The following is a 13,406-nucleotide window of genomic DNA, read 5'->3' as shown; positions in this document are numbered from 1 at the left end:
CAGGAATGTGGCCAGCACTTGGCCAATGGCATCCGAACTGCAGCAATGATGAGAACCGCCGGGTTCCACCCGACCTCCTGGGTTTGCACACACACACACATGGTCGTTTCTTGCAGAGATCTGGAAGCTCCCTGCTTGCCTGGTCTCCGATCTCAGTGTGGCTGACATGGCCTCTGGGACTCTGTATTGTTAGTACTTACTGTTGTTCCACTGTGAACCAACTATCTGGCAGAAATAACCCAGTGTGGGGGAGGTTTGTCTCGGCTCACTGTTTCAGAAAGATGCGGTGCAGCCTCTCAGTCTGTGGCAGCAGGAGCGTGGTGACATAAGAACCAGGAAGTAGAGAGCAGCAGGAGTTGGGGACAAAGTATCAGAGTCCCCCAGCATCCCTGCCTCTTAAAAGCTCCTCAAGCTCTCCAAAATTGCACCACCACCTGAGGAGCAGGTGCTTACCACATGGGAAGACCATTTCAGATTCAAACTAAGAAAATGCCTCCTCCGTGTGCTATCCTCCCCCCTCTCCCCCTCCCCCACGCAGCACCAAGACAAGCCACTCTCTCTATCTTCTGGCCATATGACCCAGAACGTATTGACTGCGCTCCTGTTAACCTGCTGGTATCTCCCACTAACGCCTGTGTCGGATCAGCATGGGAACCTTCTTGCCTTGTTCTCCGCTGACTTCCCCAAACCTGGCAAGCCAGAACGGAGAAGAAATTCTACTCTTGGAGACCAGCCATTGTTGAGTGATTTCCCTTTGTTGTATCACAATATTCCTAGAAGAAGCATGTTCTAGCATTCAGAGAAGCTGCCTAAGGTCCCACAGTGGGAAAGGATGCATCCAGATGATCAGCTTTCCATTTCCATGTGTTTAACACCCTGCTCCATCCGGGCTTCCATCTGAGAGGCAAAACCACCAGGGATGATTCCAAGTGATTTGTTTTTAAGGACTGGACTTTGTGCCATAGCAGGAACTCCTTAAATGCTCCACACAAGTCTGTTGCTTCTTTGTCTGCTCCCAGTCAGCCTGGCAAAGAGAGCTGGGCATGAAGCAAACGTAAAGAGAAACCCGAGTCACAGGGATGAGCTAGGACTCTCCATCATGGGCCAGAAACCATGTTGGCCTCTCTCCATCTCCAACCTCCATCTGAATGTAGCTTCCAGGAGCTATAAGGCCACTTTGTCAAGAGCACACACACCTCAGCCCAGGGTCCCAGATGCTGAACGAAGTCTGGTAGGATCTGCAGGGCTGCCACCCGACACCAACCAGGTAAGGCAGTGGTCCAGCCGCCACAGCCCCAGCACCCTGCACTGACCCTGGTAATAAAAAGTTGACACGGCACTCCCACTTCCCAAACCACAGGCACAGTGTTTTGTTTTGTTTTGTTTTTTGTGAAGCAAACAATACACAACTCAATAGGGAAGGGAGTTCTGGAAACCCTAGTTCCTGTTAGCTAAAGAGACGCAATACAAACCTACTTCATTCTCTTTTCTAGTATTTTTTGTTTTGTTTTGTTTTGTGTTTGGGGTGTGTGTGCGTGTGTGTGTGTGTGTGTGTGTGTGTGTGTGTGTGTGTGTGTGTGATATTTGAGACATGGTCTCACTTTGTGGCCTTAGATAGTCAGGAATGTGCAAGCTAGACCAGGCTGGTCTCGAACTCACAGAGATCCACCTGCCTCTGCTTCGAGTGCTGGGATTAAAGGCGTGGGCCTTCATCCCCACCTTCCCCTTCCTAGTTTCTTTACTATTACAAATTAAACAAGATTTCCTCTCCCTGACACCCAATTTTAGATCATTGATAGAATGTTATATAATACATTAATCTCCTCAATAACTAAATCCATGACCAGCTGCTTCCCATAATTATGAAGAAGGCAGGTTTGGACCTTTGTCAGTTTTTCTTATGTTTGTTTTTTCTGGGACCACCCAGAAAACTGTAGTTGCAGTTTGATTCAGCTAAATAGTCTGAACCAAAAAAGTCCCTGGAATTCGCCAGAGCTGGGATTTCCACAAAGAGCACTGAATTGAGGATCTGGAATGTCGACAATTTGGAGGGATGTAAGAGAATGTGACAAGACACCAATTTGTTTTTTCCTGCATACAAGGCATTCATTAACCTTCTGGAAACACATGCCTCAGTTTCTTTTGGTGGCACCAGATCTTCCTCCAATTGTGGTCCTTTTGGTTTAAAAGTAGCTATCACCCTTTCTGGTCCAGAAGTTAGCAAGTCCCAAGCCAGGGAGTCCACGGTACCCACGGTCACAGCAATGGTCCTCCACAGCCCCACCTGCTCCAGTGAGTCCATGGTACTCACGGTGGGATGGACACGAATACAGGGTCCTTGGCAGTCCCATCCAAGCCAGTGACGCTTCTTCTGTTGAGGAAAGTGAGCACTCCTGGTGCTTGAGCCTAGGTCAGCCTGGCTGATAATGGAGCCAATGCAAGCTGAGCACTGCCCCCACCCCTCCCAGAAGGCTCATCCCGATGTCAGCTTCCCATTAGACTTCACAGTTGCTGTGTTTACCCATGTTCTCTTACCTGAGCACCCACAGCATGTGAATAATCCCACAATTTAACACACTTCTCAAAGCACCTGCTGCCCAACCCCCACTAATAACATTTCCTGATGGCCAAGCATATTGTTAAATGTTTTACATCACAAATGCATTTAACCCCCCCCCAGTACCCATGTGATATAGATGCTGTCAATCACCTAGAAACAAGACATTATAAGCTTAGATATATGCTAAGTGGTGAATACATAATTACAGCTCTGCACACCAAACTGATGGTCATGCCCCGCTCTCGTGTTTTGAATCCTTATCTATTTAACTCTACAACCTGTTCTCAAAACCAGAGTGGCTTCCATTATACGCAAAATAATGTGTTGGCCAGATGCAGGATATGGTGATTAATAAGCCTGTTTCCTGCCTTTTGTGCCTGACCAGTTGCTAGAGGGATGTGTATGTCCACAAACAACTACTACCTTAGCCTATCATCACTGAGACCAATATCTGACAGAAACAACGTAAGGAAGAAAGAATTTCCTCTGCTCACAACTTCAGAACCTTCCTTCTACCATGGTGGGGAGCAGGAGGTGGAACAACCCCCATCATGATGGACAAGAGGCAGAACTAAGTAATATAGGAAGGAGCCAAGGTACTGTCAAGCCCCTAGGTACCTACATCCTCCAGTTCAGCCCCATCCACTTTTCACCAACTCAACAATACCGTCGTATTTGTGATGGTTAGTATTGTCAGTTTGACAGAATCGCTGAGCATTTAGAGTAAGGAATTCTTGAAGGCAAAAACAACACCTTGATATCTCTCTTGGCAGCTACAGGGGGTGGTGGAGTGGGAAGGTTGTGCAAGCAAGCAGTTAAATACAAGCTAAGATAAGCAGTTAGTTGGAGGAGGGTGTGTTCTGCACAAGCAGGCATTTTAACAAAAGCTAAGATAAGTTATCTGGGACATCTTGACCTTGGGATCCTAGAATAGAGTTGGGTAATTTTTCACAGGACTTACAATAAAGGAGATCAAATTGTAATTAAACCTAATGGCCTCAGCAAGAATACAAGATGGAGGAAGCTTTGCACTATCTTGCCCCGGCATAATGTTGATTGAGATGGGAAGGCCCATCTTATTTGTGAATGAGCATGTTTCCTGGTCAGGGGATCCTGGACTGTATGAAATAGAGTAAGTGAGCTGAGCAATAACAAGCATTTAGGGTTCTCTGCCTTGAAGAAGCTGGTCACATTGTATCTGTGGATACGATACAATGTGGCCAGCTTCTTCAAGGCCCTATCCTGTGACTATGGATACAATGTGGCCAGCTTCTTCAAGCCCCTGTCCTGTAACTGTGGATACAATGTGGCCAGCTTCTTCAAGGCCCTGTCCTGTGACTGTGGATACAATGTATCCAGCTTCTTCAAGCCCCCCCCCCAACTGTGGATACAATGTGGCCAGCTTCCTCAAGCCCCTGTCCTGTAACTTCCTCACCATGATGGACTGTGACCTGCAACTGTGGGCCAGAATAAACCTTTTGTCTTTGTAGTTGTCTTTGGCAGGGTGTTTTATCACAGTAACAGGAGAAGAAACTAGGGCAGTATTATAAATCCATGCCACGATTAATCCATAGACTAAGTCACAGCCAGGACCTTTAAAGGGGGCGTGTTTCGATCTGCAACTCTACACAACTCACAGCAGCAGTGGAGATGCGCTGCACCTGGCAATGGTGGGTGATGACGTCACTAATCATCTGAAACATTCATCCAACAAGGACTGGGTAAGGGCTCCGTGTCTGCTTTGTTCTCCCCCAACCCCCACACACAACCATGTGACCAGCTACTCACAGGACTCAATCCCGCAGAAACACTGGCACGCACGTGACCACACTACTTCCTTGTCTGACTCTTGAGAGGACTTTGTTGAAGTTAATAAGTTAGCCAGCTACTTACTGCTTCTCTGGAGTCACAGAAGGTGTGAGATTCCTGGATGAAAGGGAGAATGCTTTCATTCCTTTCCTGATCTATTTCCTTAGCCACAGTGTCCTGCAGGGGGGTGGACCCACGTGCAGGGGGCAGTGTTACACTGCAGGGGGGTGGACCCATGTGCAGGGGGCAATGTTACACTGCAGGGGGGTGGACCCATGTGCAGGGGCCAGTGTTGCACTGCAGGGGGGTGGACCCATGTGCAGGGGGCAGTGTTACACTGCAGGGGGGTGGACCCATGTGCAGGGGGCAGTGTTACACTGCAGGGGGGTGGACCCATGTGCAGGGGGGCAGTGTTACACGAATCTTAAAAGGTCTTATTAATAAAATCAAACCCAGGGCCAGGTATTAAGGTGAATGCTGGAAGATCAGAGAAGCAGAACAAGCCACAGCTTCCTCATCTCACCAGTTCCTCAGCTGATCCTGTTTCCTCAGACTGGAAGTTTCTGAGTCCTCATCCAAATGGATCTCAGCTGAACTGCTGCTCAAAAGCCTAAAAGCTTAACCAGGCTCTAGTTCCTGATCGTTATATACCTTATATACCTTTCTGCTTCCTGCTATCACTTCCTGAGATTAAGGCGTGAGTCACCATGCCTGGCTGTTTCCAGTGTGGCTTTGAACTCACAGAGATCCAGATGGATCTCTGCCTCTGTAGGATTAAAGGAGTGTGCTACCACTGCCCAACCTCTATGTTTAATATGGCTGTTCTGTTCTCTGACCCCCAGATAAGTTTATTAGGGTGCACAATATTTTGGGGAAGACAATATCACCACAGGGTGGACCCAGGTGCAGGGGGTGGACCCAGAGGGCGGACCCAGGGGCAGAGGGTGAACCCCGGTGCAGATGCAGGTGCAGGGGATTTATATAACACCCCAGAGTGCTGAGCTTAGAAATTCGTGCTTATTAGCCTTGCAGACACCATGGAATACCTGTGGTGGCCAGAGGACAACCTGTCGCTCCTCTCCTTCCACCACGTGGATTCTGGGGATTGAACTCAGGTCTTCAGGCTTGGCTGCAAGCACCTTTACCTGCTGAGCCATCTCGCCAGCCCCCTCCTTACTTTTTTCTGCTTTATAAGAAGCAGAGATCACATAGTTCGTTGTCCTAGAAGAAGAAGAAGACATTACTTCATCTCAAGGCTGCAGCTGACAAACACAACGCCAAGGAATGGCTTTTAGGGTTGAGTTCTTGGCACACTCAGCCGGGACATGCAGGAGCACTCCGGGTTTATGGGGGAACTTTCTGTAGTAACAGTTTTCATCCAAGAAGCAGGGAGAATAAGCGCACATGACTCATATGGCTGTGGGGATCAAATGGGGCAATACAAACTAAAATGAGAACACTGGAAATGAGAATGCTTCAAATAAGTTAGCAACGCCACGCACAAATGTGAGTAAGAAAAGGTGTGACTGCTAATCGGAACAGCGGATGATTGGGAGCAGGTGCTGTTTCATGTTAGTGAGTTGTCATGGGGGTGCAACACCAGCATACTCCTACTGGGTGACAATTACCGAGATTTCACTCCGTAAGTCACTGCTTAAATGTCCTTGCATGCACTTTTTCAGGTAGTTGCCGTGTGCCGAGTCGGCCATGCAGCTCAGCGAAAGCCCTGGGTTCAACCCTCCAACACAAAAGAAAAATCTAAACCAAAACTATCATTTTCCTTGTTACACAGAAGAAAAAGCAAAAAAACTAAGGCACTCAAGGGAATTGTATTCCCCGAGGTTAAACAATAATGAAATCGGGATTTGACATTTGTCTATATGAAGACTTTAGACTGTATTTGCTGCTGTGACTGTATGTAAGAGACTGAGCTTTGAGCTTTAGCAGGAAGGTTATAGCTTTGGATGCGGGTGCTCTTTCTCCTTACTTTTCTTTAGTGTGCACTGAGAGTCTAGTTCGTTTGGCCACCTGACAGCGTTGGGTAACTTCGCTTCCTTTTATAGTCTAGTATGTCCCTGATATCAGAGTATAATAGTCATGCAGAATTCCCACCTCACTGACTCAGGCCAGCAAACGGGAAACAGAAATAGGGTTTGCTACCATTTTATTAAATACGAGATATGTTGGCTAGTTTATGTCAATTTGACACAAGCTAGAGTCGTTTGGGAAGAGGGATTCTTATTTGAGAAAATACTTCCAGAAGAGTGGCTTCTAGGCAAGTCTGTGGGGGCATCTTCTTGATTAATGATTGATGTGGGAGGTCCCGGACAACTGTGGTTCATGCTGCCATGGGCGTGTGGTCCTGGGCTATATAAGAAAGCAGGCTGAGCAAGCAATGGGGAGCAAGCCAGTTAGTAGTGTTCCTCCACAGCCTCTACTTCAGTTCCTGCCTCCAGGTCCATGCCTTGAGTTCCTGCCCTGGCTTCCCTTTCAGATGGACTATAAGTTGTAAACAGAAATAAGCCGTTTCCTCCCCAAGTTGTATTGGGTCATGGCGTTTATCACACCAATAGAAGACAAGCTTACAAAGATAAACCAACAACTACTATAGTAGTCATTAAAAGTCGCTTTCATATTACAATAGCCAAAGCCACCTACATACACAGTACAATCTCTATTAAAGTCCTAATAAATAAAGAGAAAAGAAATCATTCTAAAATCCAAATACTCAAAAACTGAACTTGAAAAAGGAAAACAAAGCTGTAGACTTGCTGGCTTCAAAACATATTACAAAGCTATGGTCATCAAAACAGCATGGTAGAGTCATAAACACACGACACAAAGTTCAGCAGAAGACAACAGAGAGTTCACAAAGAAACCCTCATCAACGCAGTCAAATTATCTGTGACAAGAGAACAAAAGTGCCACAGTGTCCATATGAAAAGGGAATTAATTTAGATCCATACTGTACACCATGTGCAAAAATTTACTCAAAGCAATTGACAACCAAACTTAGGACCTAAAACCGTAAATGTAGAAGAAAGCAGGGAATGATCGGGTTTGGAAAGGATTTCTTGGAAAGGATACTGAAAACTCAGATAACACAAGCAAAAAACGGGCACCGGGGACAGCATTGCACTGAAGAACACATATGTAGAAGCGGGGGTGAGATGGCTCAGTGCATAGAATACATGCATACACACACACACACACACACACACACCTCCACATGTACACTGCAGCACGTGCACACCCATGCACACCAACACAAAAATCAATGACTAGATGGAAAACAGTGAAAAAGAACCTGTGTGCAGCAAAGGAAACAGTGCCCAGAGCGAGAAAGGCAGCCTATGTGAACAGAGAGGGCGCTGGCAACCGTCTGCTACTGAGGACAGATGACAGCTGACTAAATCATAAGCAAAAGGCATGACTAGACAGTTCTCTAGAGAACACACCCAAATGGCCCACAAGCACACAAAGAGAAACATCATCACTAGGCACTGGGAAATCTACTCAAAACCACAAGGAGAGCCAGGCTTGATGGCACGCATCTGTGATCCAAATGCTCGGGAAGACAACGCAGGATGCTGTGAATATGAGGCTAGCCTGGGCTACATAGCAAGACGACCCGCCCCCCCCCCCCATACACACACTCCATCTCAACAAAACAAAAGTATAAAGAGCTGTGTGGCAGTGCACACCTAGAAAGTCGGCACTTAGGAAGCTGAGGCAGGAGGATCTAAAGTTTGAGGCCAGTCTAGGCTACATCAACACCTGCTCCCCCGACCCCCATGCCCACAATGCCAATAACAGGAAAACTGTCAAGGGTGGGATGGAGTGGAAGAAAGGGGTGCGTGGGAATTCTGGGTATGCGGGAATTCTATGTACTTTGCACTCAATTTTTCTGCAAACCTGAAATTGCTCTAAAAAATTCAGTTAACTTGTTTAAATGAGACCAATGCAGAGGGGAAAATTACAAAATAAAAAAAAAAAACCTAAGGGAAAATACTAATTAGTAACTAAGAAAAATGGAGAATTGAAATAAGAAAACTTTCTCAAGAAGAACAATACAGTCTGAGAGGTGGCTTGGTGGGAAAAGGCTCTTGCCACGAAGCCTGACCACCCCGAGTTCCATCCCCAGGACCCCACATGGTGAAGGAAAAAAATCAACTCTCACAAGTTTTCCTCTCACCTCCACACTTGTGCCATGCCACACCCACACCCACACCCACACACACATACAAATAGATAAAATAAGAAAGCAACTCAATTTTTTAAAAAGAAGAATACTAAATGTGAAAAATCGGGGAGGGGTGAATAAAAGATATGAGTAAACTATTTTAAGCTAAATTTCTTTTTAAAAAATCTGTGTGTGTGTGTGTGTGTGTGTGTGTGTGTGTGTGTGTGTGCGTGTTCAGTGGGAACACACACATATCATGGAGCACATGTAGAGATCCGAGGACACCTTTATCAGGTGTCTGCTCATCCCTGCTACCCTGTTTTAGGCAGGGTTTCTCTTGTCTCTGCCGCTGTGCTGTATACTCCGGGCCGGCTGGCCACACGAGCTTCCCAGTAGTTCTCTTTGCCTCTTGTCTGTCCATAGGAGCTGACATCACAGAGGAACACCACTGTGTCTGGCTTTTACTTGGCATGCAGAGCTCATGGGTCACCAGGCTTATTCAGTTAGTGCTTTTGGTCAGCCATCTCTTGGCCACTTTATACTTCCTTCTACCCCTAAGTCCTATATCCACTCTTTGATATCCTTGTGGTTTCTTCACTAACTAATCAAAATAAAAGCTTGGCTCATGCTTACTCTGTGCTCATATGAGAACTATTAATAGTTTTATTTTTAAAGATTTATCGTATTTATGTGTGTTTGTTTTGTGTCTGTGTCTGTTCAGGTGTTTGCAGAGGCCAGGCTGGGCATCAGATCCCCTGGAGCTGGATCCCCGGGCATTTGTAAGCTACCCAGTGTGGGTGCTGAGATCCAAACAAGGCAGAGCAGTCAGTGTTCTGTCCAGCCCCAGCATTTCACAGTTTGAAAATGAATTGATATTTTATAGGAATGAAATTCGGCCCAAATATTTTACGTCTTTAAAAATGCATGTACACCAGTAGCTAGAAAATCCACATTTAAGAATTCATCCTAAGGAAATAAAGATGTGCTCGAAGAGTTTGCTCCAAGAATATCAGTTGCTATGCTTTGTGTGAGGATGAAACCCCAGCAGGACATGTCCGTGTTGATTGCTGAGTAGCGTCTACATGTGCTCGAGAATAGTTGTTTCAAAGCAGGTGAATACTTTTCTAAGCATCCCTATTTACTTTGAGTCATATTTTCTTGTGACCTTTCAAAAAGCCGGAAAAGGTCACCAGTGAGGTGTCTCAGAAGCCAAAAGTGCTTGTCGCCAAATCTAATGGCCTGGCTTTGATGAAAGGAGAGAACTAACTCCTGCAGGTTGTCCTCTGGGTTCTTCGTGTGCGCACCTACACACACACAACATGTAATTCGTTGAGTGTGAACTCCAGGGAGGGAGGGATAGAGGGGGAGGTCCCAGAGTCTAGTGACACTGTTCTTTCAGTTCTGGTCAGCATCTGCTGGGGTGTTGAACCCGCTGGCTGTAGTTTTTCCCTCTGCTCCAATTCCTGCTACTATTTCGGGGGACTCAGTGTCCTCCGCATGAACTCTCCAACACCTTAGCTTTCCAGTTCCTTACTATCCCACTTTTCCAGTGACCTTTTACTTCCTCTCTGGTCCTGTGACTCATCCCAGTGACATTTAGATGTTGTCTTCCTTAGGAACTGTTCATCACTAATGCTTCTGTGCTTTCTACTCAGCTTTGATTTTATATAAAAATGCCCACTTTCAATGAAAAGAAGAAAAAAAGTTGTTCAGAAAATACATCATTAAAAAAAAAAAAAGATCAATGAGGGGGCTCAGTAGAAAGAGGCACTTGCTGCCAAGGCCAGTGTTGACCTCAGTTCATTCCTAGGCTGGCTCCATATGGTGGGAAGATGGCAAAGATTCCCTGCAGTCTCCACTAGTGTGATGATGTGTGCATGCACACACACCTGTACACAAAGAAATAAGCGGTTTTGTTGTCTTTTTAAAAAAAGGAAAGTTAAAACACTGCTGCCCGAGGGTTGCCAGTCAGCCTGCTTGAAAACTGTTCAGCGTTTTGCCAGAAATGGTTTTTTATCCGTTGTACCTCCAAAGTTCCTACTTTTTACTTTTATCTGCCCTTTTTCCACTAAATGATCTGTCTTCCCAAGGTGATAAGCCATAACCGTATCCTCATTGTTATGACTGAAAAATAACTTGCAGAGTGGTTGTGCTACTCTTCGGCTGACTTAAGACGCCTCACCCCCCAGTATGATTGACACTTCTGCTTGGATGGGTCTTTGCTGAGGCAGGCAGTGCTAATACACTATAGAGCAGCGGTTCTCAACCTGTGGGTCGTGACTCCCTTTGGGATTGAATGACCCTTACACAGGGGTTGCCTAAGACCATCAGAAAACACAGATATTTACATTATGATTAATAACAGTAGCAAAACTACAGTTATAAAGTAGCAACAAAAATAATTTTATGGGTAGAGGTCACCACAACATGAGGAATTGTATTAAAGGGTCGCAGTGTTAGGAAGGTTGAGAACCACTGCTATGGAGTCTTGATAGCAACCCCCTCCCCACCCATTGCCTCAGGACTAGGGTGAACACTTTCCCCCAAGTCATAACCATCAAAAATAGCTCCAGGTATTGTCAAGGGACTCTTTGGGAAATATTGCCCCAGAGACAATCACTGTTGGAAGCAGCCTGCTTAGGTTAGACATTTAGGTTTTATTTACTTTGTCAGGATTTGAAAACAACACTGATTCTGAAGCTCTAACCTTCATGGTCAATGCAACGCATTTTAGAATGACCTTTGAAGAGGAAATCGCACCCATGAAATGTTGCTGTCTTTCCCCAGCAAGTGTAACTGCTTATAACACAATTGAAAGAACATAAATACCATTTCCTGGTATTGTCAGTCTTTTAAAAATCATGCCTAGTGATTAGCAAAACAAAATATTATTTTTCCCTTTAGATATGTGATTCTTTGATTGCTAGCCAGGTTGGTAACATTCCCTGTGTTTATTGGCTATTTATATTGCTGCTTAAGGACCTGCCCATTGTTCATTGCCCATTCTTGATTTTGTAAGAGCTGTTAATTCTGCTTTCTGGTATTGTCAATCAGCCTTTGCTGCTATGGCAAAACACCCGAGGAAAACAACTTAGAGGAAGAAAGATTTATTTGCGTTCAAAGGTTCAGAGGGTTCAGCACATAGACTCTTGGTTGTCCTGAGGCAGGTCATGGTAGGAACATAGGACAGAGCAAAGCCACTCAGCTCTTTAGAGGCAGGAAGCAGAGTAAGCAGAAAAGGCTAGAAACAAGGCATGTCCTCGAAAGGCATGCGCCCAGTGACCTACTTCCTCCAATCAGGCCCTATCTCTTAGTTTTCATCATCTTGAAATAATGCCATCAATTATGCACACACCAGTGGATCGATCCACTGATGAAGGCAGCCCTCATGATCCAATCATGACTCAGCCTTCAACACAGGAGCCTGTGGCGGACATTCCTATGCAAACCATGACATCCGGTTTTGTCCTTTTTTTTTTTTTTTTTTTAATTTTTGGAAGCTTTGTGCTGGGTTTACCTATATAGAAATCATATGCTTTTGTTTCACCAAATTATCAGCCATTACACTACGGTTTTGCTTTAAATCATTTCATGATAAGGAAGATCACCTCTGAAACCATAAACCTGAGGGTTTTTTTTCCTCTATTAGCTTAAATTTTTATTTTTCCACAGCTTTCATATTCTGACACTGAACCTTTTCTTTTTCTCTTTTTCTCTCTTTCTTTCTCTAGAGCAGTGTTTCTCACACCGGAATGCAGGATGGATCTCTGAGCTCTGTTAAGGTTTGCAATGGGATGAGAGATCCAGAATTTTCGGCATGCTCCAGGTGACATCAGTGTCCTTAAGACCACACTCAGGGTCACTGAGTGCTAAATCTTCCGGACCTCAGGCCTCTGATTCCCCTCCCCCATCCTCTGACTGGTCCTTCTTCTCTGGTGTGAACCTCCAGGGCAGCGATTGCAACTTTTCCTCACCCCTTCATTTTCCTGGAATTGGGAGGGTAATCCATATCAGTCCTGATGAAGCCACCACCTCCCAGTCTGCGCCACAGTGGTTCTCAACCTCCCTAACGCTGCCACCCTTTAATGCAGTTCCTCGTGCTGTGGTGACCCCCCATCCATAAAATTATTTTCGTTGCTGCCTCATGACTGTGATTTTGTTATGAATCGTAATGTAAATATCTGATAAGCAGGCTATCTGCTGTGCGACCCCAAGGGGTCATGCCCCACATGTTGAGAACCGCTGCTTTAAACCATTAATTCTTTTGTTATTATGTGTGTGCATGGGGGTGGGGGAGCAACAAGGATCCCATTGCACCTGTGGAGGTCAGGGACAACTTGGTGGAGTCTGGTCTCTCCTTCTAACTTTACGTGGGTTCTGAGGCTCAAACTCCGGTGGCCAGTTTTACAACCCGAGCAATCTTTACCCTCTAAATCATCTCTCCCACCCTCAAGGGCCCTTTTAAGAATAACCCCCTCCTTTTGTGCTCCAGGAAGGAGATTTCACCCCATCAGGTTGGGAGGGATGGCCCCTGTCGTCACTACTTTTAAAAATCTGTTCACGAATGTTGTAACTAATCAGTAGCTTTTGAAGTTTGTTTTCATCAGACCCTTGCAGGAGTCGGTATTTCTCTAACAGGGTTCTGAAAATCCACCGGACAGTGGGACAGTGGGACAGTGCATGTGGTGTCCTGTAGAGCGTGATAGTCTGTGTCACGAACTACTGCTCATTAGTCACGGTCTGTGTTCAGCGGGATGGCCAGTAGTCCCGATGCACTTCTCATCATCAGTCATGACCTGTGTTCTGTTTAGTGCAAACACAGCCCACCCCATCCTCCCAGAAAGCAGCAGTTTA

General features: G+C 45.7%; 1 protein-coding gene across 1 annotated transcript in view; it reads left to right on the top strand.

Moving 5' to 3' along the window:
• The first annotated feature begins 795 nt into the window (after positions 1 to 795).
• Positions 796 to 13,406, top strand: part of Cpm (carboxypeptidase M) — a 74,621-nt gene continuing 62,010 nt past the window's right edge. The window contains exon 1 of the mRNA XM_059245519.1: positions 796 to 1,267. Within this exon, the coding sequence (XP_059101502.1) occupies positions 980 to 1,267 (288 nt within the window). The 5' untranslated portion in view covers positions 796 to 979. The remainder of the gene's footprint in view (positions 1,268 to 13,406) is intronic.

Source organism: Peromyscus eremicus, chromosome 18 (genome assembly GCF_949786415.1).
Source record: "Peromyscus eremicus chromosome 18, PerEre_H2_v1, whole genome shotgun sequence".
Lineage (NCBI taxonomy): Eukaryota > Metazoa > Chordata > Mammalia > Rodentia > Cricetidae > Peromyscus > Peromyscus eremicus.
The sequence above is the reverse complement of the archived record's forward strand: the minus strand, read 5'-3'. Positions and strand labels throughout refer to the sequence as shown.